The sequence below is a fragment of the Mustelus asterias genome, chromosome 9 (genome assembly GCF_964213995.1).
Source record: "Mustelus asterias chromosome 9, sMusAst1.hap1.1, whole genome shotgun sequence".
In the NCBI taxonomy this organism is placed as follows: Eukaryota; Metazoa; Chordata; class Chondrichthyes; order Carcharhiniformes; family Triakidae; genus Mustelus; species Mustelus asterias.
The window spans coordinates 15,341,956-15,364,574 of record NC_135809.1 but is presented as its reverse complement, the minus strand read 5'-3'; the positions used below and the strand labels follow the sequence as shown (position 1 = coordinate 15,364,574).

At 45.1% G+C, this 22,619-nt stretch overlaps 1 protein-coding gene across 4 annotated transcripts in view; it reads left to right on the top strand.

The window, feature by feature from the left end:
- ano6 (anoctamin 6) overlaps positions 1-22,619 on the top strand; it is a 128,053-nt gene that overhangs the window by 676 nt on the left and 104,758 nt on the right. For all 4 annotated transcript variants that reach the window (XM_078219724.1, XM_078219722.1, XM_078219721.1 and 1 more), the window contains exon 2: positions 2,676-2,753. In XM_078219724.1, coding sequence (XP_078075850.1) covers positions 2,676-2,753 — 78 coding nt within the window. The remainder of the gene's footprint in view (positions 1-2,675; positions 2,754-22,619) is intronic.

Sequence of the window (22,619 nt, the reverse complement as noted above, 5' to 3'; positions counted from 1 at the left end):
GTGAGAGTCTGTGAGTGGTCTGATGGATATGAGAGTTGCGATGGGTGTGTGCCTATAAGCGTGGGAGTGATGGGTGGGTGGGAGTGAGAGATTGAGTTTGTGGGAGTGAATATGAATCTGCTTTACACCCAGTCTCACTTTCTCCCTCGATCTTCACACCAACGCAAACGCACTCAACCTGCTCGTACTCACGCAGGTTACTTTTATTACTTTATTTAACTTCACAAGTTATTGCGATGATATTGCTGCACATTTGCTCGGCAATTGTTTCATAACCTCAACTTTTTTTAAAAATAAAGTTTATTTTTGTGCCAAACCTTTACCTTTCTGAAATTCACTCATCGGCCCCTTGAGTGAGAATGTCAGCAAATGTGCTTTGGACAAGTCTGCCATAAATGAATAAAAAATTCCTGCTTCAGACCTAGAAACTATGGGTCTGAGTCCTACTCTAGGAAGGAGATTTCTGCCCCAGTTTTTGGCAGGTGGGAAAGCTGAAGGAGATGGAGAATCCAATGGGAATCCCAAAACAGCATTTACAGCGGTGACATTTCCTGTTGAGATTGTCCCTGTCCCCCTTGCCAATAACTTAGTGGGGTTCCTGCCATGAAAGGTGGGGTACCCCATTATCATGCATTTAAATGTCAGAGTGGGCCTGTCTGTTGTGTCACACCCAGCCCCCCACCCCCGGGCCACGTAAGGAATTTGTTTACAACAGGTATGGACAATGGGAATGTACCGTGAAGCGTGCACAAATGTATGTTGCTATAGCAACTTTGACTCCTTGGAGAGCTGGTATGGATCATAATTGTGCCAAACTACGCAGGGTTTTGACCCCTTTTCTCGTTGGCATGGATTTAGAACCTGCTTAGAGGAATCATAGAATCCGTACAGTGCAGAAGGAGGCCATTCGACCCATCGAGTCTGCACCGAAAACAATCCCACTCAAGCCCTATCCCTGGAACCCCACATATTTACCTTGCTAATCCGCCTGACACTCGGGTCAATTTAGCATAGCCAATCAACCTAACTGCACATCTTTGGAGTGTGGGAGGGAACTGGAGCACCCAGAGGAAGCCCACACAATACTTGGAGAAAGTGCAAACTCCACACAGACAGTCAGCCAAGGCTGGAATTGAACCCAGGTCTCTGGTGCCGTGAGACAGCAGTGCTAACCACGGTGCCACCTTGCCACCCTAAGGGCTTCCTTGCCCTTCCTGTGGTGGAGGTATGGCAATATGGGTGGGACCTGCCTTTGGACAAAAAAACCTCCAGAAGAATAAACAATGCACAGTACATTCTCCCCGTGTCTGCGTGGGTTTCCTCCGGGTGCTCCAGTTTCCTCCCACACTCCAAAGATTAGTGGGTTCGGTTGATTGTCCATGTTAAATTGCCTCATCAGGAGGATTTGCATGGTAAATAGTGGGGTTATGGGGATAGGGCCTGGGTGGGAATGTTGTCAGTGCACACTCGATGGGCCGAATGGTCTCCTCCTGCACTGTAGGGATTCGATGATATACATTTGGAAGAGCCTAACACTTGACAGTGTGACCAAAGTGTGGGTTTCCTCCCACAATCCAAAAGACCTGCTGGTTAGGTGCCAAAAGAGAAAATGTTGGAAAATCTCAGCAGATCTGGCAGCATCTGTAAGGAGAGAAAAGAGCTGACTTTTTAAGTCATTCTCCCTCAGTGCACCCAAACAGGCGCCAGGGTGTGGCGACTCGGAGATTTCCACAGTAACTTCATCGCTGTGTTAACGTAAGTCTACTTGTGACACTAATAAATAAACTTTAAGCTAATTTTTTCCCCTCATTGAAGCAAATCTTTACAACAGGGTCAGAGTCAGACTTGCGTCAAACTTTGCAACATCCCGAGCCACAGTTGTACTTTTATTATAACTTCTCTCTCGGATCTTGCTGTTCCAGTTCGCCCAGGGGACAGGACTGGAGTTCACAGTGGTGTGTATTTCCCTTGCAAACAAAACACGCCTACACACAACAGCAAGATTGAAACAGTGCTGTGAATATGAGCCCCTGTGTTGTGTAGATCTGTACACAGCGCGAATCCTAGGATACAAAGAGGCAGCTTTACATCGCCTGTAAACAAAACACAAAAAGATGAAAGAATTGAAAAGCAGAGGGAGGGGAATTTGACCGTGCGGGAGATTCAGAAACGCCAGGAAGTGTAAAGGACTATTCTTCAGGGTTAAGTATGTGCCCCAAGGGTTTGCTCTGACGCTGCTCTAGCTGCTTTCTCCCCTGTCACGTTAGATGGGCGGAAACAATGTAAGAGGAACGGCACACACACACACAAAACAACCCTTTCAGTCAGGGAGTTGCTGTTTGAGAGAGAGGAATTCTCTCAAAGTTTGTTAATCGATGCCTCCGGTCTCCTGAAATTGTTGCTGAACCCTCCAGGTTGGGGTGGCCTGAGTTTCTTGTCTCTTGTCCGTTCCAGACTTGCTACAGAAAGAGGCGAGGGGAGGATCTTGTTTTAATTGTCCTTTTTTTCAGGGAGGGGAGCTCGGTCTCCTCTGTTGGTCACCTGGAGATCTCACTCTTCCCTGAGGCTGCTGTAGCTTGCGGCCAGTTCCCATGTTGGGGTTGTTTTAAAGTGAGAGGGTGCAGTTTTTTTCTAATTCTCACACAAGCCTTTTTATTGTTTGAATTTAACACAAGAAAGGAGACAAGAAGTGTCCAAGATGTCGGATGTGGATTCAGACGAAGCTCAATTGGAAATGGAAGAATTCCCTGATGGTGAGTCATTGAACATATTAAAAGAAATGGGTGGTTTACATGTTTTGCAAGCCTTTTACTGGGGCCACTTTTGTTTTATAAAGATTGGTACATTCAAACCACTGGATCCAGTTTCAGTTCTCGTTTACTCTTTATATTCAGTTAATATCCACACAGGTACGTTAGTTGAAAAACAGCCCTATCCTGTTTAACTTTTAGATGTGTAATTATTTAAGCGTTGGCTTTCTTGTGTGCTGATAGTTCAAAGATGGTAAGAAGTTTTAACAACACCAGGTTAAAGTCCAACAGGTTTACAGTTCAAAGATGTACAGGTTAGACTAAATTGCCCCTCAGTGTACCCAAACAGGCACTGGAGTGTGGCATCTAGGGGATTTTCACAGTAACTTCATTGCATTGTTAATGTAAGCCTACTTGTGACGAATAAACTTTTATATTAATGGCTGTGCTCACCACAATATAGAAAAGTTTGTCAAGGAAGTTATTGTCCCAGTCATGCAGATCGAGAGACTCGGGCTCGCTCGCTGCGCTATTCTGATTCACCATGTGGGTCCCCACCTTATTTTTGTAATGTTAGAACATTTGCTTCTGATTTAAACTCTGCTCGGGGTGTGTCAAATAGTCTGGGAAGAATGATAATGGAGCCGGGCCCACACTTCTGAACAAACAAGTCTGACATACTGAATGAAAATATTCCCCCATCGCTGCTCGAGGTGGGTGGGTGCGGGGAGGCTGAACTGGTAGTGGCCATTAGCTGAGGTGTGCAACCTGCCAACCAGAGCTGCAGGAGACCTTGTGAAGGTTAAGATGGTGTTTACAATTTTTAAAAAGGCAAGAAAGCAAACTCAAAACAGGACTTTCAGATGCACCATGAGCAGACATGAGGGCAGATGTTCAGGGTTGTGAAGGGCAAATGTAGGACAGCCCAGAGGTTTTCTTTCATAGAATCCCCACAGTGCAGAAGGAAGCCATTCGGCCCATTGAGTCTGCACTGACCACAGTCCCACCTGGGGCCTATTCCCATAACCCCACGTATTTACCCTCCTAATCCCCCTGACACTAAGGGGCAATTTAGCATGGCCAATCAACCTAACCCGCACATCTTTGGACTGGGAGGAAACCGGAGCACCCGGAGGAAACCCACGCAGACACGGGGAGAATGTGCAAACTCCACACAGACAGTGATCTGAGGCCGGAATTAAACCCGGGTCCCCAGCGCTGAGGCAGCAGTGCTAACCACTGTGCTGCCGTGCCGCCCCAATTATTATACCCATATGACCAATAGCTTGGTTCAAATGTTGGATTTTGATGTGTTTTTTTTAAAAAGGCAGGCAGAGGAATTTGGGGAAGGTGGTTTATGAAGTATCAGTTCAAACTTGCTGAAGATTCTCTCACAATGTGGGGGGTGGGGTGCACTGGAAGTCCCTCAGAGAATTGGAAACACTGGAGAGGTACAAGCAATGACCACGTATTGGATGGGTGGATGCCAGGGTCTTGTCAGATGAAGATTATCGCAGAGGACGTTTAGTATCTGAAAAAGATTTGCCAGGAAGTGTTTGAGACTAGAACTAATTTGGGAAATATAGTTGGATACTATGGTAAGAAAATGGCATGTTTGTTATTCTGGACCCATTAGATCAAGGAGGCCAGTATAGTTGAATCCAGAACATTTGGATAGATCAGGGTTATACTGCCTTTGTGTTTGGGTGAATTTTAAGGGGAACCAGTGGCATAGTGGTCATGCTACTGGATAAATCTGGACCCCAAACTAATGCTCTGGGGACATGGATTCAAATCCTACCACGGCAGCTGGTGGAATTTAAATAATCACGACCATGAAACCATCATCAAGGGCTGTAAAAACCCATCTGGTTCACCAATGCCCTTTGGGGAGGAAGTCCTTATCTGGTCTGGCTTGCATGTTACTCCAGACCCACAGCACGGTGGGCGGCACCGGCACACGATGGGTGGCACTGCTGCCTCACAGTGCCAGGGACGCAGGTTCGATTCCTGACTTGGGTCACTGTCTGTGCGGAGTCTGCACATTCTCCCCGTGTCTGCGTGGGCTTCCTCTGGGTGCTCCGGTTTCCTCCCACAGTCCGAAAGACGTGCTGGTTAGGTGCGTTGGCCGTGCTAAATTCTCCCTCAGTCTACCCAAACAGGTGCTGGACTGTGGCAACTGGGGGATTTTCACAGGAACTTCATTGCAGTGTTAATGTAAGCCTACTTGTGACACTAATAAATAAAGTTAACAGCAATGTGGTTCTTCTCTTGAGCAAGCCATTCAGTTGTATGAAACTGCTACCATGTCAGAAAGGACTAAAACTAGACAGGCCACCCGACATTGACCTAGACGTCAGGAATGACAACAGCACTCCCAGCCCTGTCATCTCTGCAAAGTCCTTCCTACTGACATTTGGGGGCTTCTCCCAAAATAGGGAGAGCTGTTCCAGATTCGCCTGGATCCGTGCAGCTACAACAGCTGGTGAGAAGCTCAACACTTTTCAGGAGAAAGCAGCCCACTTGATTGATATTCCGTCCACCGCCTTAAACATTCACTCCCTTCGCCACTGAGACACCGTGGCAGCAGTGTGCATGATCTGCAAGATGCACAGCAGCAACTCACCAAAGCTCCTTCGACAGCACCTTCCAAAACCCATGACCTCTGCCGCCTGGAAGGACAAGAACAGCAGCTGTATAGGAACAGCATCACCTGCAAGTTCCCCTCCAAACCACAAACAATCCTGACTTGGAACAATATCGCCATTCCTTCATTGGTGCTCGGTCCAAATCCTGGGATTCCCTAACAGCGCTGTGGGTTTGCACCGCATGGACTGCAGGGATGTACTGACACCACACAGACCGCAGCGGTTAAAGATGTTGGCTCCCTATCTCCTCCTTGAAGGCAGTTACAAATGGCTAACAAATGTCAGCCTAGCCAGCGATGCCCACATCATGTGAAAGAATAAATAGTAGTCTACATACAAGCTTACAAAATCGGAGCAGAAGTAGGCCATTTGACCCCTTGAGTTTGCTCTGCCATTTGATAAGAATATGGCAGATCTGTTTGTGTTTTCAGTTTTAAGTTTTTTTTTAAGGTTTATTTGTTGGTGTCACAAGTAGGTTTACATTAACACTGCAATGAAGCTACTGTGAAAATCCCCTACTTGCCACACTCCGGCGTCTGTTCGGGTACACTGAGGGAGAGCTGTCATGGCCAATGCACCTAACCAGCACGCCTTTCGGATTGTGGGACGAAACCGGAGCACCCGAAGGCAACCTGGAGAACGTGCAGACTCTGCACAGACAGTGACCCAAGCTGGGAATCGAACCCGGGTCCCTGGCACTGTGAGGCAGCAGTGCTAACCACTGTGCCACCGTGCCGCCTTCCATTCCTGTCTATCCCTAGTAACTTTTAATTCCTTTGCCTAACAAGAATCTCTTTACCTCCACCTTAAAAAAAACATTTAATGACCCCACCTCCACTGCCTCCTGTGGCAGTGTCCAAAGTTGCACAACCTACAGAGAGAAAAATTCTCCTCATCCCTATCCTAAAAGAGCGATCCCTAATTTTAATTTGTCTGACCAAAGTTCAATAAAAGTTTAGCATTACATCTTTGCAATTCTATTCCTGCGGAAATAAACCCCTGTGCCTGTTTTTCTATAAATGCTTTTGTTAATCGGTGTTGCTACTGTTAAAGTAAAGTTTGTTTATTAGTCACAAGTAAGGCTTACATTAACACTGCAATGAAGTTACTGTGAAATCTCCCTCGTCGCCACAATCCGGCGCCTGTTTGGGTCAATGCACCTAACCAGCACGTCTTTCAGAATGTGGGAGGAAACCGGAGCATCTCCACGCAGACACGGGGAGAACGTGCAAACTCCACACAGATAGTGACCCAAGCTGAGAATCGAGCCCACCAGCTCCCTGGCACTGTGAAGCAGCAGTGTTAACCACTGTGCTTGCCCCATTTAGTGATGTGTTTTTATTTAAAATAAAACAAGTGGTGGCAGTATTATTTGTGAATGAACATAACGTACCAAGTGGTGGATCCATCGAGTCAGGACCAACATTTAATATATCAAAATTAATTAACCTAATTAAAATTGATTTGGCTTAGAAATGGGATTGAGTTGTCCCTGCAGTTTTGATTCTCAATTTAGCTTCTGAACATTCAGGAATAAAGAAATGGCAACATTAGATGTCAAGATTTATTAAACGCTGGATTGAAATTGAGATTTAGTGTGCATGAGTTTGATTTGGCGGTTACAATCCTTATTGTAAACAAAGTTTATTCATTGGATGATTATTGATGGAATTCCTCAATGTAACCACAAATACTTAGTGAATCATAAAGTGCAGAAGGAGGCCAGTTGGCCCATTGTGTCTGCACCGACCACAATCCCACTCGGGCCCTAATCGCATAACCCTATGCATTTACACTCGCTAGTACCCCTGACACTGAGGGGCAGTTCAGCATGGCCAATCTCGCCTAACCCGCACATCTTTGGTCTGTGGGAGGAAACCAGAGCACCGGGAGGAAACCCACGCAGACACGAGGAGAATGTGCAAACTCCACACACAGTGACCCAAGCTGGGAATCGAACCCGAGTCTCTGGCGCTGTGAGGCAGCAGCGCTAACCACTGTGCCACCACGCCGCCCTATTAATAGCAAACGGTGGAGTTCAATGGTTTGTGAATTGTTTGTGTTACTGTTGCCTGCATTTGTAACAGAAAGTAAACACATGCGTTTCCATGCAGTGATTGCATTCCAAGATAAAACAAATATCTCAGGTGATAGATACTGAGTGAATCATAGAAACCCCACAGCGCAGAAGGAGGCCATTCGGCCCATTGAATATGCACCGACTACTATCCCACCCAGGCCCCATCCTGAAACCCCACCCACTCACCCTGCCAATCCCTCTAACATGCACGTCCCGGGACACTAAGGGGCAATTTAGCATGGCCAATCAACCTAACCTACACATCTTTGGAATGTGGGAGGAAATTGGAGCACCTGGAGAAAACCCACACAGACATGGGGAGAATGTACAAACTCCACATAGTGACCCAAGCTGGGAATTGAACTCGGGTCCCCGGGGCTGTGAAGCAGCAGTGCTAACCACTATGCCGACCACAATTGAGTTAAAGAAAAAAATAACAAAGCAGCTTTTGAAGATGTTGTGACCCTTTGTGTCAAAACTTGTGTGACAAACCTTTTTGTTTATGGCCGATGGTTGTCCTCCAGCATGAGTGCGGCACATATGTTACTTGCTACTTATCAGCCCAAGCCTGAATGGTGTCCAGGTCTTGCTGCATGCAGACATTGACCACTTCATTATCTGAGGAGTTGTGAATGGAATCGAGCACTGTACAATCATCAGCAAACATCTCCACCACTTCTGACCTTATGGTAGAATAGTTATTGATTAAGTAGCTGTAGATCGTTGAGCCCAGGGCATTGCCGTTACAACTCCTTTCTACTGCAATGTTTTCATGCTTTATTATTTATAGGCCGCGTTTTCTCAGAACTTTAGTCACTCTGTAATTTCTGCTTTAGTGCACATTATATTCAAAATCAGTCTCTGCATCTGTGCTTCCAACAGAATCAATCTCCACAACAAGCACAAGTGTCAGCTCGACTCCTTGCTGCTTACATAAAGTTCTCCATTATATCTCGTTAAATAGTTCTCCTATATATTCATTTCCATGGGCAGTCAAAACATCTTCAGCGACAGCAGTGCATTCTTCATCTTGGATCCTCCTTGGGTTGGACCTGCACTACCTGACATTCACATTACTAACCATCAAAATCCGGCTTCATCCTTCTGTATTATTTTTTCTGTTCTGATCTGATGATTGAAAAGCTGATTCATGCCTTTCTTTCTTCCCTTCAACACAAAGTCTTTAGCCACCATGATGGTGAAGAACCAAGTGAGAGTACTGTCATCATTCTGCAATATTCTTGGCATACGGCATCATGGCCTGTCTATGTACTTTTGGTTCACTTGCTTTCATTGCTGTGCCTCTTCTTGCCATTCTTGTGTGCGGCTGTTGATAGGTTTGCACAGAGGCATGCGACTTGTATGGATTACATTCCCCTTTGCTTTCCTCAGTCTCCTCCCATTCTCTGAAGTTTCCGTGAAGTCCATTATATTGACCATACCTTTGTACCATGTTTCCTATTTCTTGTTCATTATCAATTTCCTGTACCTTGGAAAGTGCTCCACGAGGTTTTGTAATGTTAAACACATTACAGTATATTGGTACAAAATGGTTATTGATGTACTTGAAAATATTACGTGACAAGATTAGTTGCTGTAATGACTTTAACCAGGCAATTGAGGTTGGCCTGCATGAATATGAACTCCCCATTTAGGGGCCGAATTGATGGTCCAATCAGGGAGCTCCAGGCTCTGTACTTAAACAGGAGTGTCTGTTCCTTTGGACTCCTGATGTAGCCTGCATACTCAGAACACACTGTATAGTGTTCTAGGGTCTTGTAAATAAAGGAATTCTGGTGAAGGGACTCCCACCTCCTAGGGCTTATTACATTGCGAAAACGTTTACACATGTCAAACAAGTAGTAAATTATTATTTTTAAATTTTCTTTCCCATTATGTGCTGCTCTTTCCATGTTGGGTACCCTCCTTTTCCTCACATCCTCCTGCCCCTCACCTTGAACTTGTGCCCCTCGTGACTGACCTTTCAACTAAGGTGAACAGCTGCTCCCTATCCACCCTGTCCGTGCCCCTCATAATCTTATACACCTGGATCAGGTTGCCCTTTGGCCTTCTCTGCTCCAACAAAAGCAACCCAAGCTTATCCAACCTCTCCATGACTTAAATGTTCCATCCCAGGCAACATCCTGGTGAATCTCCTCTGCATCCCCTCCAGTGCAATCACATCCTTCCTATAATGTAGAGACCAGAACTGCACACTACACCAGCTGTGGCCACACCAAAGTTCTATACAGCTCCAACATAACCTCCCTGCTTTTGTAATCTGCGCCTTGATTGATAAAGACAAGTATCCCATATGCCTTTTTTGCCAACCCACTAACATGCACTTCCGCCTTCAGAGATCTATGGACAAACCCACCAAGGTCCCTTTGTTCCCCAGTACTTGCTCGTGTCATGTCATTCATTGAATACTTCCTTGTCCAGTGATTAAAATATTATACCTTATTTCACCATGTTGAATTGGAAATCCATCTGTATGTATGGACCCAATATTAAGCTACACAGACCCACATAAATGCATGAGGATAGGTGCATCATTCCAGAATCTATTCTGTGCAACCTGAGAAAGATGTAGCTGGTCTGTCTGGAATAGCCCAACTCTCAAAAGGTTGCTTGTGTCGAATTCTGAAAACACAAGAATTGCAGCTGCACTTCAACATGCTGTATCAATTTTAAAAGAAAATGTCCCCATGGAACACTACAAAGCTTTGCCTCCACATTCCTCAGCTATGGAATTTTATTGTAAACTGTGCTGTTCCAAGGAGCTGCGCCCTCTGATACGCGATGGTTTATACTCGCAAATTGAGCTCGTCATTACTTGCTGAGTCACATTTCCCCGAGTGCTGGAGGGAGTGGAAAAATCTGGGACCCCAGTATCTTTCCTGCCTGTCTTTTTATGCTTAGGAGAACCACCAGATTTGAAACACTTTTCCGTGTTGTTGTAGAACTTGGCTGCCCTGTGGACGTTACGTTGCCCAATACACTCAATAATAAAAGTTTTCACTCTGACCAAGAATGGAGCACTTCGAAAAGTTCATTTTTATGGAGTGTGGTTTCTGTTGTCTAATAATATGAAGCTCTGTGATTTCGATGCATTGTTTCAGAGTCTATACCTTAGCCCACCATTGTAAACAGAACTTCCCTGATAGGTTACACATCTGGTGTGGTTTAACCAACACAACTATCATATTACAAAATCCTCAAGCAGCTGCCAAACTATTCATAATTATTGTGGAGTCAAAATGTCCTTCCCAATTAATTAGTTTTCTTACTCTAACACTTCACATTCTGGCAAGTGAGTTTTACGTTGCTCACTTGCCATTCAGCTTTTTCCTTTGTTTTACTGATCAACAATTTTGTTATTGCAGCCGGGTCGGATGCTGTAATGTATTCTCTGGGTACTTGTGTGGAAAGTTTGAATCCACTGGTCATAAGATTCATTTGTGATTTTTATGAACTTTCAACTGCATCCATATTGCCAGAGATTATGACAAAACAAGAAAGCTAGCTGGTCTCTGGCTGTCTGTAACCCCTGCCCCCACCACACACACATTGATTTAAGTATTATTATTTTTGTTCAACTTTATTCATTACTGTCACAATTAGGCTTATATTAACACTGCAATGAAGTTACTGTGAAAATCCCCTCGTCACCACACTCCGGCGCCTGTTCGGGTACACTGAGGGAGAATTTAGCACGGCCAATGCACCTAACCAGCACGTCTTTCAGACTGGGGAGGGAAACTGCAGGACCCGGTGGAAACCCACGCAGACACGGGGAGAATGCACAGACAGTGACCCGACCCTGGAATTGAACACGGGTCCCTAGTGCTGTGAGGCAGTAGTGCTAACCACTGTGCCGCCCGGATTCCGCCCTCCATTAATTAAATGCCCTTGCTTTAATAGAGCTCTTTAAACATTTATTTGTGAATACACAATGCAGAGTCTTACCCTGTGGATTTTGGATCTGTCTTTAGGTATATAATTGGCCTGTCCTTGGGTTGAACAGTGTGCATAGAGTATTCAATGCTAAACAGGAATATGCTGGTTATTTGCTTTTGAGTCATTTCATACAAAGAAAAAACAAGGAGATCAGTATTTGTTTGTTGTAACCTGACTGTTGCAAATCTCGCAATAGATCATTGATATACTAAAGGTGAAGCTTGCAAAAAATCTTGGTGAGAATGTAGTTTGTAACAGGCAGAGTGGTGACATTCAAATGGGATATCCTGTTCTCTCTTCCTGTCAACACTGGCCGCAAAAGGTTGTCAAAGGTGGAGGAATAGAATAGTTTTGATTCATCTTTGTCCAGACATAGCCAACAGATCACCCACAATGGCTTCTCTGTCCACTTTCACACCATTACTTCTGGTACCCTAGAAGGATATATCGTGCCCCCCTCCTATTTCTCATCTACATGCTGCCCCCCCCCCCCCCCGAGCAACATTGTCTGAAAACAGAGCATCGGTTTCCTAACGCACCAGCTCTATTCTCACCACCACCTCTTTTGGCCCCTCCACATTCTTAAAATTTCTTGAACTAAATATTAGGCAGACTGAAGCCTTGCCTGTGCAGTATTTAGTCAGAGGAAATTTCTGCTTGTCCAGTAATAGATGTTTAGAATCCCTACAGTGCAGAAGCAGGCCATTCAGCCCATCAAGCCTGCACTGACAACAATCCCACCCAGGCCCCTATCCCCGTAAACCCATGTAATTGCACTCCAATCCCCCTGACACGAAAGGGCAAGTTAGCATAGCCAATCAGCCTAACCTGCACATCTTTGAACCGTGGGAGGAAACCGGAGCAGCCGGAGGAAACCCACACAGCCACGGGGAGAATGTGCAAACTCATCACAGGCAGTGCAATGAAGTTACTGTGAAAATCCCCCTGTCGCCACACTCCGGCGCCTGTTCGGGTACACCGAGGGAGAATTTAGCATGGTCAATGCACCCTAACCAGCATGTCTTTCAGATTGTGGGAGGAAACTGCAGCACCCGGTGGAAACCCACACAGATATGGGGAGAATGCACAGAAAGTGACCCGACCTTGGAATTGAACACGGGTCACTAGCACTGTGAGGCAGCAGTGCTAACCACTGTGCCGCCCGGATTCCGCCCTCCATTAATTAAATGCCCTTGCTTTAATAGAGCTCTTTAAACATTCATTTGTGAATACACAATGCAGAGTCTTACCCTGTGGATTTTGGATCTGTCTTTAGGTATATAATTGGCCTGTCCTTGGGTTGAACAGTGTGCATAGAGTATTCAATGCTAAACAGAAATATGCTGGTTATTTGCTTTTGAGTCATTTCATGCAAAGAAAAAAGGAGATCAGTATTTGTTGTAACCTGACTGATGCAAATCTCGCAATAGATCATTGATATACTAAAGGTGAAGCTTGCAAAAAATCTTGGTGAGAATGTAGTTTGTAACAGGCAGAGTGGTGACATTCGGGTGGACTCTGAGGCTTTTTCCCAGGGTGGAAATGTCTGCTACGAGAGGACACAGGTTTAAGGTGCTGGGGGGTAGGTACAGGAGAGATGTTAGGGGTAAGTTTTTCACAGAGGGTGGTGGGCGAGTGGAATCGGCTGCCGTCAGGGGTGGTGGAGGCGAACTCAATAGGGTCTTTTAAGAGACTCCTGGATGAGTACATGGAACTTAATAGGATGGAGGGTTATAGGTAGGTCTAGAAGGTAGGGATGTGTTCGGCACAACTTGTGGGCCGAAGGGCCTGTTTGTGCTGTAGTTTTTCTATGTTTCTAAATGGGATATCCTGCCACCCACTGTTGGACAGAGAGTCTGGAAATTTAGAGATAGCAGTGGGGTCTTCAGTCTCCACCATGAACTCTGTTTCCAGTCCAGCAGCTTCAACCCTCTTCCTGTTAACTGAGGCTGAACTGTACTGTTTGCAACCTTGGTATGCTGTGATTCGATTGGCCCCTCTTTGAATTTGACAGTACACATTTGAGACACTCAGAATATCCGGTTCTAAAAAGGAATATGTTGGCTGTTTGCTTATGAAAAGCAGAAAGGAGCGATCAGTATTTGCTTCATGTAGCCTCAAAATGATGCAGTTATTTCTACCTCAGTAACACGCCTAACAATAGCAGGCTGGTTTTCCATATTTTGCCCTCCACAAATTTAATCTTACCCAAACCTCTGCCCTAACTCTCATGAAATCCTGATCACCCATTACAACACTCGGTGACCCGAGTTGCCTCCCAGTTAAGCAGTGCCTCGATTTTTAAAATTCTCATCCTTGTTTTCAAATCCCTCTATGGCCTTGTTAATCTCTGTAACTTTTTCCAGCTCTGCAGGCCTCTCGCATCTGTGCCCCATTAATTCTTACCTCTTGGGCAGCACGATGGCACAGTGGTTAGCACTGCTGCCTCACAGCACCAGGGACCTGGGTTCAGTTCCCAGCTTTGGGCCACAGTCTGTGCAAGGTCTGCACGTTTTCTCCATGTTTGCGTGGGTTTCCTCCGGGCGCTCCAGTTTCCTCCCACAGTGCGAAAGACGTGCTGGTTAGGTGCATTGGTCATGCTAAATTCTCCCTCGGAGTACCCGAACAGGCATCGGAGTGTGGCAACTTGGGGATTTTCACAGTAACTTCATTGCAATGTTAAAGTAAGCTTACTTGTGACACTAATAAATAAATTTGTGCATCTGTGATCATAAATGCTCCACTATTTTATCAGCTAACCAGACAGTTGACTTTGGAATACCCTCCTTAAGCCCCTCAACCCTTCCCACCTCTCATCCCTTATTAAGATATTTCTTAAAATCTACCTCTTTTTTTACCAATTTTCTTTCTGCCCTAATATCCCCCATGTGGCTTGGTTTCACATTTATAATAATATCCTGAGATGTGCTTTTTAATGTTTTACCGCTGTAAGATGCTATGTAACTGCAAGTTCCTTTGTGACCTGGTGTGAAATTTTGTTTACACTCCTATGAAGCATCGTGGAATGTTTTATGATGCGAAAGATGCTACATAAATGTGCATTGTTGTTATATCAAGTGATCTTAATGCTGGTAGATTAGATAGTATTACTGCAATTGGAACTGGAGCTGTGTGGATATTTTTGATTAGACCCTGAGCTTTGTTTACCATGTTGCCTCAGACTGATCTCATTATAAAGTAAGAAAGGTCTGGGTTAACTTTTTATTGTATTCAAAAACATATGGTTCCTTAAATGTGAAACAGCCTTTTCTCACAGGCACACACTTGCTCTCATCATGCCAGTGGCATGCTAGCTATACTGGAGTCCCTTCTCTGTTGATTTAAAAGGGTGGCACCACTATGGAAATAAGATACGGGCAATACATTTAGTGCAGCATTAATGTTGAGCTATTAATTACCTCTACCATAAAATCCAGTGCGATGGTCTAATTCGTGATTAAGACTTTTTTAAAAATCCTACAAATTACCACATTCTCAGGTTCACACAGGTAATTAAAACCTGCTCTGTACACTATTCTTTTTTGTTTGTTTAACATCAATTAATTATGTTCTTGGCAATAACGTAGAAAGGACCGAAAATATGCATTCACCAAATGTGATTAAGTTGCAAAATCTGGCACAGTTCTGTTATTGGCAAGGTGACTAATAAATAAAACCCAGCTCACTAGTTAATGCACAACAATGATAAGAAATCAGCGAGCTTTAACTTATTAAGCATTTTAATAATTTTTATGGTATCAACTGTTTCTCAGTTGGTAGCACACTCATCTGAGTCACAAGGCTCCAGGGTCAACTCCCACTCCAGGGCTTGGGCACAAAAGTCAACAAGTGTAATATTGAGGGAGTTCCGCACTGTTGGAAGTATACTGTCTTTTGGGTGACTTGTTAAACTAGGGCCCCCTTTGCCTGGTTTGAGGGGTGCAAAAAATCCCACGGCATGATTTTGATGAAGACCCGGAGAGTTATCCCTATTCTGGCCAATATTTATCCCTCAATCAGCATCACAAAATCAGGTCTTTTTGGTCATTTAGCACATTGCTGGGAGTTTGCTAAGTGCAAATTAGCTGCCGCATTTCCAACACTGCCTATCATAGAATCATAGAAACCCTACAGTACAGAAAGAGGCCATTCGGCCCATCGAGTCTGCACCGACCACAATCCCACCCAGGCCCTACCCCCATATCCCTACATATTTTACCCGCTAATCCCTCTAATCTACGCATCCCAGGACACTAAGGGGCAATTTTAGCATGGCCAATCAACCTAACCCGCACATCTTTGGACTGTGGGAGGAAACCGGAGCACCCGGAGGAAACCCACGCAGACACGAGGAGAATGTGCAAACTCCACACAGACAGTGACCCAAGCCGGGAATTGAACTCAGGTCCCTGGAGCTGTGAAGCAGCAGTGCTAACCACTGTGCTACCGTGCCGCCTACAGTGACTGCACCTCAAAAAAAACTTCATCGACAACAAACCACTTTTGAGATATCTCCATCATCTGTCTCTATCTTCTCAAAGGAGTTCAACCTTTCTGTGAGATGAATACGAAGGAAGTCTTTCCAGTTTCGAGCAATAAGAATTATTGTTAATTGTACACGAGTTGTTATCGGAGCAGGATATAATATGACTGTGCGAAATTACCAACTTCAGATTCAATATTAGAGATTGTGTTTTCCCGGAAGTAGTTATACCAGATACAAAACAAACAAGCATAAGTATTGCCAAAAGCTGGGACCAGACATAAAACACATCATTTGGTTTTCTTCCCGTGCTTATTCTCCATCCCTGCCACTCAGATGGATTGTACCTGAATTGTGCTCTGCGTGACCTGACCCACAGCACATGGACTGCAGTGATTCAAGAAGGCAGCTCACCACCACCTTCTCGAGGGCATCTAGGGATGGGCAATAAATGCTGGCCAGCCAGCAATGCCCATGTCCCACGAATGAATAAAAAAATAAAAAGCAGCGTGACTAAAAGCAAGTTCTGGTTCTTTCATGCCTCAAAATAAATCAGATAGGAAATTATGAAGGTTGGATGTGGTGACAGAGGTGTCATTGGCGTAACTGAGGAATAAGCTATGTGCTAACAGATATTACCTTGGAACTGCTTTTCCATTTCATCTGACTGCTACTGAACATCTCTCTGAAAAACAAACTAGTTTAAGTAACTATTTTCAATAAAAATAAATACCATTGGAAACTCTGCACTGGAATATGGGTAGAAACAATCTGTCATTGAGGTTCTGGGAAAATATGTCCGTCCTTTAAATCTGCAGGACGCTGGCAGTCTTGCGATATTGAATAATGGTGGTGTAATTAATGCATTGTGTGTGCCAGTCATAGTATGGGTGTGTTTTAATGATTCAACACTTTGACTCCCCACCGACAATCAGGAATTCAGGCAACCGCTGGGCACTAATGTTACACAACTTCGCAACTGGAGAGAGCACAGTGGTTAACACTGCTGCTTCACAGCGCCAGGGACCCGGGTTCAATTCCAACCTTGGGTCACTGCCTGTGTGAAGTTTGCACGTTCTCCCCGTGTCTGCGTGGGTTTCCCCCGGGTGCTCCGGTTTCCTCCCACAGTCCGAAAGACGCGCTTGTTAGGTTGGCCATGCTAAATTCTCCCTCAGTGTACCCGAACAGGTGCTGGAGTGTGGCGACTAGGGGGTTTTCACAGTAACTCCATTGCAGTGTTAATATCAGCCTATTTGTGACACAAATAAATTTTAAATTTTAAGATTTAATTTCGAGCAGAATTGTCCAGCTCTTCGAACTGGCGGGACCTTTCTGTCCTGCCGAAATTGGCCCCCGTAATGGGTCTCCAGCGATGGCATGTAAATCGACTTGGCGGGGTCCAAAGATCCTGCCAGCTACTGATGGTGAGCTGCCTATGCTGCCTGGGTTTTGGGGGGGGTGGGGGGGCTGGAGAATTCTGTCCTTCAAGTCCTCTGAGAACAGCGCACACAGGTCTGAATAAGTCCACAAACTCAAACTTTCAATATCACAAGACCATCCGGTAGGGACAAATGCAGAGAAAACAGCCCCTCATTTCACTGACATAGAGCAGATGAATGTGTTTCAATGCTGCTTAAGTAGCCCATGCAGTGAAGGGTTAACCTTTCTTTGGCAGATATCCTCCCCTTCTCTTGGGACTAACTCCTCAGCAGCAAATATTGGCCAATATTCTAGCTTCCTCTGTTATCTTTGATTTTGTACACTGACATTCCAGAATTGTGCAACATTTTGTGAATCAGTCAAGAAATAACATGTCCATTGCTGAATTTGAAACTAAAGTCAATTGGAAAACTGAGGAGCCTGGCACAGTGTCTTTCTTTGGTCTATCCACTTTCTTTATAATAATTCATGGCATTTGGCCGTCTTGAACTAAGCCAGCACTTATTGGCCGTCGCGAATTGCCCTCGAGAGGGTGGGTGGTGAGCCACCTTCTTGAATTGCTGCAATCCAGCTGGTGTCACTACACTCGGTGCCATTGGAAAGGGGTTTTGAGAATTTTGACCAAGTGACAGTAAAGGAATGGCGGTAAAGTTCCAGGTCAGGTGTGTGACCTTGAGGGGAACTTGCAGGTGATGATGATCCCATGTGTCTGCTGCCCTTCCAGGTGGTAACAAGAGTTGTCAGGGAGAAAATCGGACCTCTCGGGGACAAAAGAGGGGAATTATGCTTCGAACCCAAGGGAATAGGGGAGATCCTAAATGAATACTTTGCATCGGTATTCACGAAGGAGAGGGGCGTGTTAACCGGGAGTGTCTCGGAGGGAGGTGTTGACCCGTTAGAGAAAATCTCCATTACAAGAGAGGAAGTGTTAGGTTTTTTAGGGAACATTAAAACTGACAAAGCCCCAGGGCCTGATGGCATCTATCCTCGACTGCTCAGGGAGACGAGAGATGAAATTGCTGGGCCTCTGACGGAAATCTTTGTCGCTTCTTTGGACACGGGTGAGGTCCCTGAGGATTGGAGGATAGCGAATGTGGTCCCGTTGTTTAAGAAGGGTAGCAGGGATAACCCAGGAAATTATAGGCCGGTGAGCTTGACGTCCGTGGTAGGGACGTTGTTGGAGAGGATTCTTAGAGACAGGATGTATGTGCATTTAGAACGGAACAATCTCATTAGTGACAGACAGCATGGTTTTGTAAGAGGGAGGTCGTGCCTTACAAATTTGGTGGAGTGTTTTGAGGAAGTGACAAAAACGGTTGATGAAGGAAGGGCCGTGGATGTCGTCTATATGGATTTCAGTAAGGCATTTGACAAAGTCCCACATGGCAGGTTGGTTAAGAAGGTTAAGGCTCATGGGATACAAGGAGAAGTGGCTAGATGGGTGGAGAACTGGCTTGGCCATAGGAGACAGAGGGTAGTGGTCGAAGGGTCTTTTTCCGGCTGGAGGTCTGTGACCAGTGGTGTTCCGCAGGGCTCTGTACTGGGGCTGCTGCTATTTGTGATATATATAAATGATTTGGAAGAAGGTGTAACTGGTGTAATCAGCAAGTTTGCGGATGACACGAAGATGGCTAGACTTGCGGATAGCGAAGAGCATTGTCGGGCAATACAGCAGGATATAGATAGGCTGGAAAATTGGGCGGAGAGGTGGCAGATGGAGTTTAATCCGGATAAATGCGAAGTGATGCATTTTGGAAGAAATAATGTAGGGAGGAGTTATACAATAAATGGCAGAGTCATCAGGAGTATAGAAACACAGAGGGACCTAGGTGTGCAAGTCCACAAATCCTTGAAGGTGGCAACACAGGTGGAGAAGGTGGTGAAGAAGGCATATGGTATGCTTGCCTTTATAGGACGGGGTATAGAGTATAAAAGCTGGAGTCTGATGATGCAGCTGTATAGAACGCTGGTTAGGCACATTTGGAGTACTGCGTCCAGTTCTGGTCGCCGCACTACCAGAAGGACGTGGAGGCGTTAGAGAGAGTGCAGAGAAGGTTTACCAGGATGTTGCCTGGTATGGAGGGTCTTAGCTATGAGGAGAGATTGGGTAAACTGGGGTTGTTCTCCCTGGAAAGACGGAGAATGAGGGGAGATCTAATAGAGGTGTACAAGATTATGAAGGGGATAGATAGGGTGAACAGTGGGAAGCTTTTTCCCAGGTCGGAGGTGACGATCACGAGGGGTCACGGGCTCAAGGTGAGAGGGGCGAAGTATAACTCAGATATTAGAGGGATGTTTTTTACACAGAGGGTGGTGGGGGCCTGGAATGCGCTGCCAAGTAGGGTGGTGGAGGCAGGCACGCTGACATCGTTTAAGACTTACCTGGATAGTCACATGAGCAGCCTGGGAATGGAGGGATACAAACGATTGGTCTAGTTGGACCAAGGAGCGGCACAGGCTTGGAGGGCCGAAGGGCCTGTTTCCTGTGCTGTACTGTTCTTTGTTCTTTGTTTGTAAAGGTTGTGGGTTTAGAAGATGCTGCTTCAGGAGCCTTGATGAGTTGCTGCAGTGCATCCCGTAGATGGTGGATACTGTTCCAGTTTCCTCCAACAGTCCAAAGATTGGGTGGATTGGCCATGCTAAAATTACCCCTTGGTGTCCAAAGATGTGTAGGTTAGGTGGATTGGCCATGATAAATACAGGGGAGGGCAGGGTGGGTTACAGGGATAGAGCAGATAGGTGGGATTTATTTTTCAGAGAGTCGGTCAGACTTGATGGGCCGAATGGTCGTCTTCTGCACTATCGAGATTCTGTGATTTGATGATTTATTGCGACTAATATTTAAATAGATTCCATAATGGGTGGCTGGTCTGCATTATTATGCCTGATAGCATGTTAAAAATACACCCCAATGAGCTGAAGACTCATAGTTATATTTATAACAGGAAACAGCTTTCCTACAGTCATACTGAGTTTTTGACCGATACAGGAGCAAACTTGTATGGGCAAGTCAACTGTTAAAACTAAAAGCCATAATCATCTACGTTGAAACCTGACACCCTATCCTGAAAAATATTTACTGTTGTAAAAAAAAAACTTCTTCAATTCCCGAGTTGGATTCAGTCCATGTCATGTTTGCTCATGATCCATGTGTGATCTACTCAAAGCCAAGCCCTGGTATTTCTAAAAAAAATTGTAATATTTTTCTATCCTAACCTCTGCACCAATAATGACGGCTCCTATATCAACTTTGTTCCCACAGACATGAAACACTTAGCAACTTTCTGAGGGTGTGATGAGTGCTATTTAAATGTCCTTTTGTTCTGTTCTTTGTTCCACAGGCACCAGTTGTTTTGGAAATCCATCCCATATGTCCAGTGAAATCTCAAACTCGTTCCAAAAGATTTTGCTGAAATTTTTTTTAGAGCAATTGTTCACAACTAATGCAGAGCAAACACTTGCAGACAAGACATCTCCCCTTGTCCTTTTGCCTTCCCTGTGCTCTCTGTCTCTTCCTTTGCCTTGTTTTGTGTTTGTTTTGTAACTTTTTTTTTCGCCCCCTTGTCTATTTCCTGTCTGAGTCAGGTTTAGGGTGACTTTTTCACTTTTTTCTGCCAATACCTCTATAAGAACAAAGAAAATTACAGCACAGGAACAGGTCCTTCAGCCCTCCAAGCCTGCACCGACCATGCTGCCCGACTGAACTAAAACCCCCTTCCCTTCCAGGGAGCATATCCCTCTATTCCCATCCTATTCCATGTATTTGTCAAGACACCCTTTAAAAGTCACTATTGTATCTGCTTCCACTACCTCCCCGGCTGTGAATTCCAGGCATGCACCACCCTCTATGTTTAAAAAAAAAACTTGCTTTGTACATCTCCTTTAAGCCTTGCCCCTCACACCTTAAACTTATGCCTCCTGGTAATTGACTCTTTCACCCTGGGAAAAAGCTTCCGACTATCCAACTCTGACACTCTTAATGAGGTGGAGATGCCGGCGTTGGACTGGGGTAAACACAGTAAGAAGTTTAACAACACCAGGTTAAAGTCCAACAGGTTTATTTGGTAGCAAAAGCCACACAAGCTTTCGGAGCTCCAAGCTCCTTCTTCAGGTGAGTAGGAATTCTGTTCACAAACAGGGCATATAAAGACACAGACTCAATTTACATGAATAATGGTTGGAATGCGAATACTTACAGCTAATAAACCTGTTGGACTTTAACCTGGTGTTGTTAAACTTCTTACTCTTAATGAGTACAGTGGGAGAATGCAAAGGTGACTACTTTTCAACTCCAATGCTCTTCCTTCCTCCACTGACCTTCCTTTCAAGGGAGGACATTCAGTTTAAATGTGATGTATTGTTTGTACCAGGCAACAGAATGTGAGCTCATACGTGGTCCTTGAAAGCCAAGAATTTAATGTATTGTAACATGGTAATATTGTTGCACAGTTCCACCAAATGTAATTGAAAAGAGCTGAGGACTATCTCGAGATAATGTTTGTGCAATGTGCATCTGCTCAAGAACATCTGATTTCAATTACCGTTGTTTGAAAGTCCCATGCTGCCTGTTTTTCTACATTGCGCTTGGAATTATCCCAGTTTTTAAAAAAAATGTTGGGGTTATTTGCTCAACACCCTGCAGTCAAATTCTGCCATGCGCAAACAAACTTGAAACCAGAAGGGTTTCTCTTCCCCACAAAGAGCTATCGTAAACAAAATAACTAACATTGCTGTGGAAATAATCAGACGCTTGTGACCACAGCTTAATTAATGTTGGCGTTTCCTCAAGGGCCGGTTTCAGCCTTTTCCTGCCACTCTTGCTGTGCAGAACTGGATAAAGCAAATATCCAAACCCTGTACTTCTGCAGTTTCAGCACATCATCCAAACTAATTGCTTTATCATATCCGCGGCAGACACGGTGACATTGGCCCAGATATCACAGTCAGCAGTGGTTACACTTCCAATTGCCCACAAGCACTTGGACTTTTGCATTTCAATCATAGAAACCCTACAGAGCAGAAGGAGGCCATTCGGCCCATCGAGTCTGCCCCAACAACAATCCCACCTAAGTCTTACCCCACATATTTACCCCACTAATCCCTCTAACCTACACATCTCAGGACACTAAGGGGCAATTTTGCATGGCCAATCAACCTAACCCGCACACCTTTGGACTGTGGGAGGAAATCGGAGCACCCGGAGGAAACCCACGCAGACACGGGGAGAATGTGCAAACTCCACACGGACAGTGACCCAA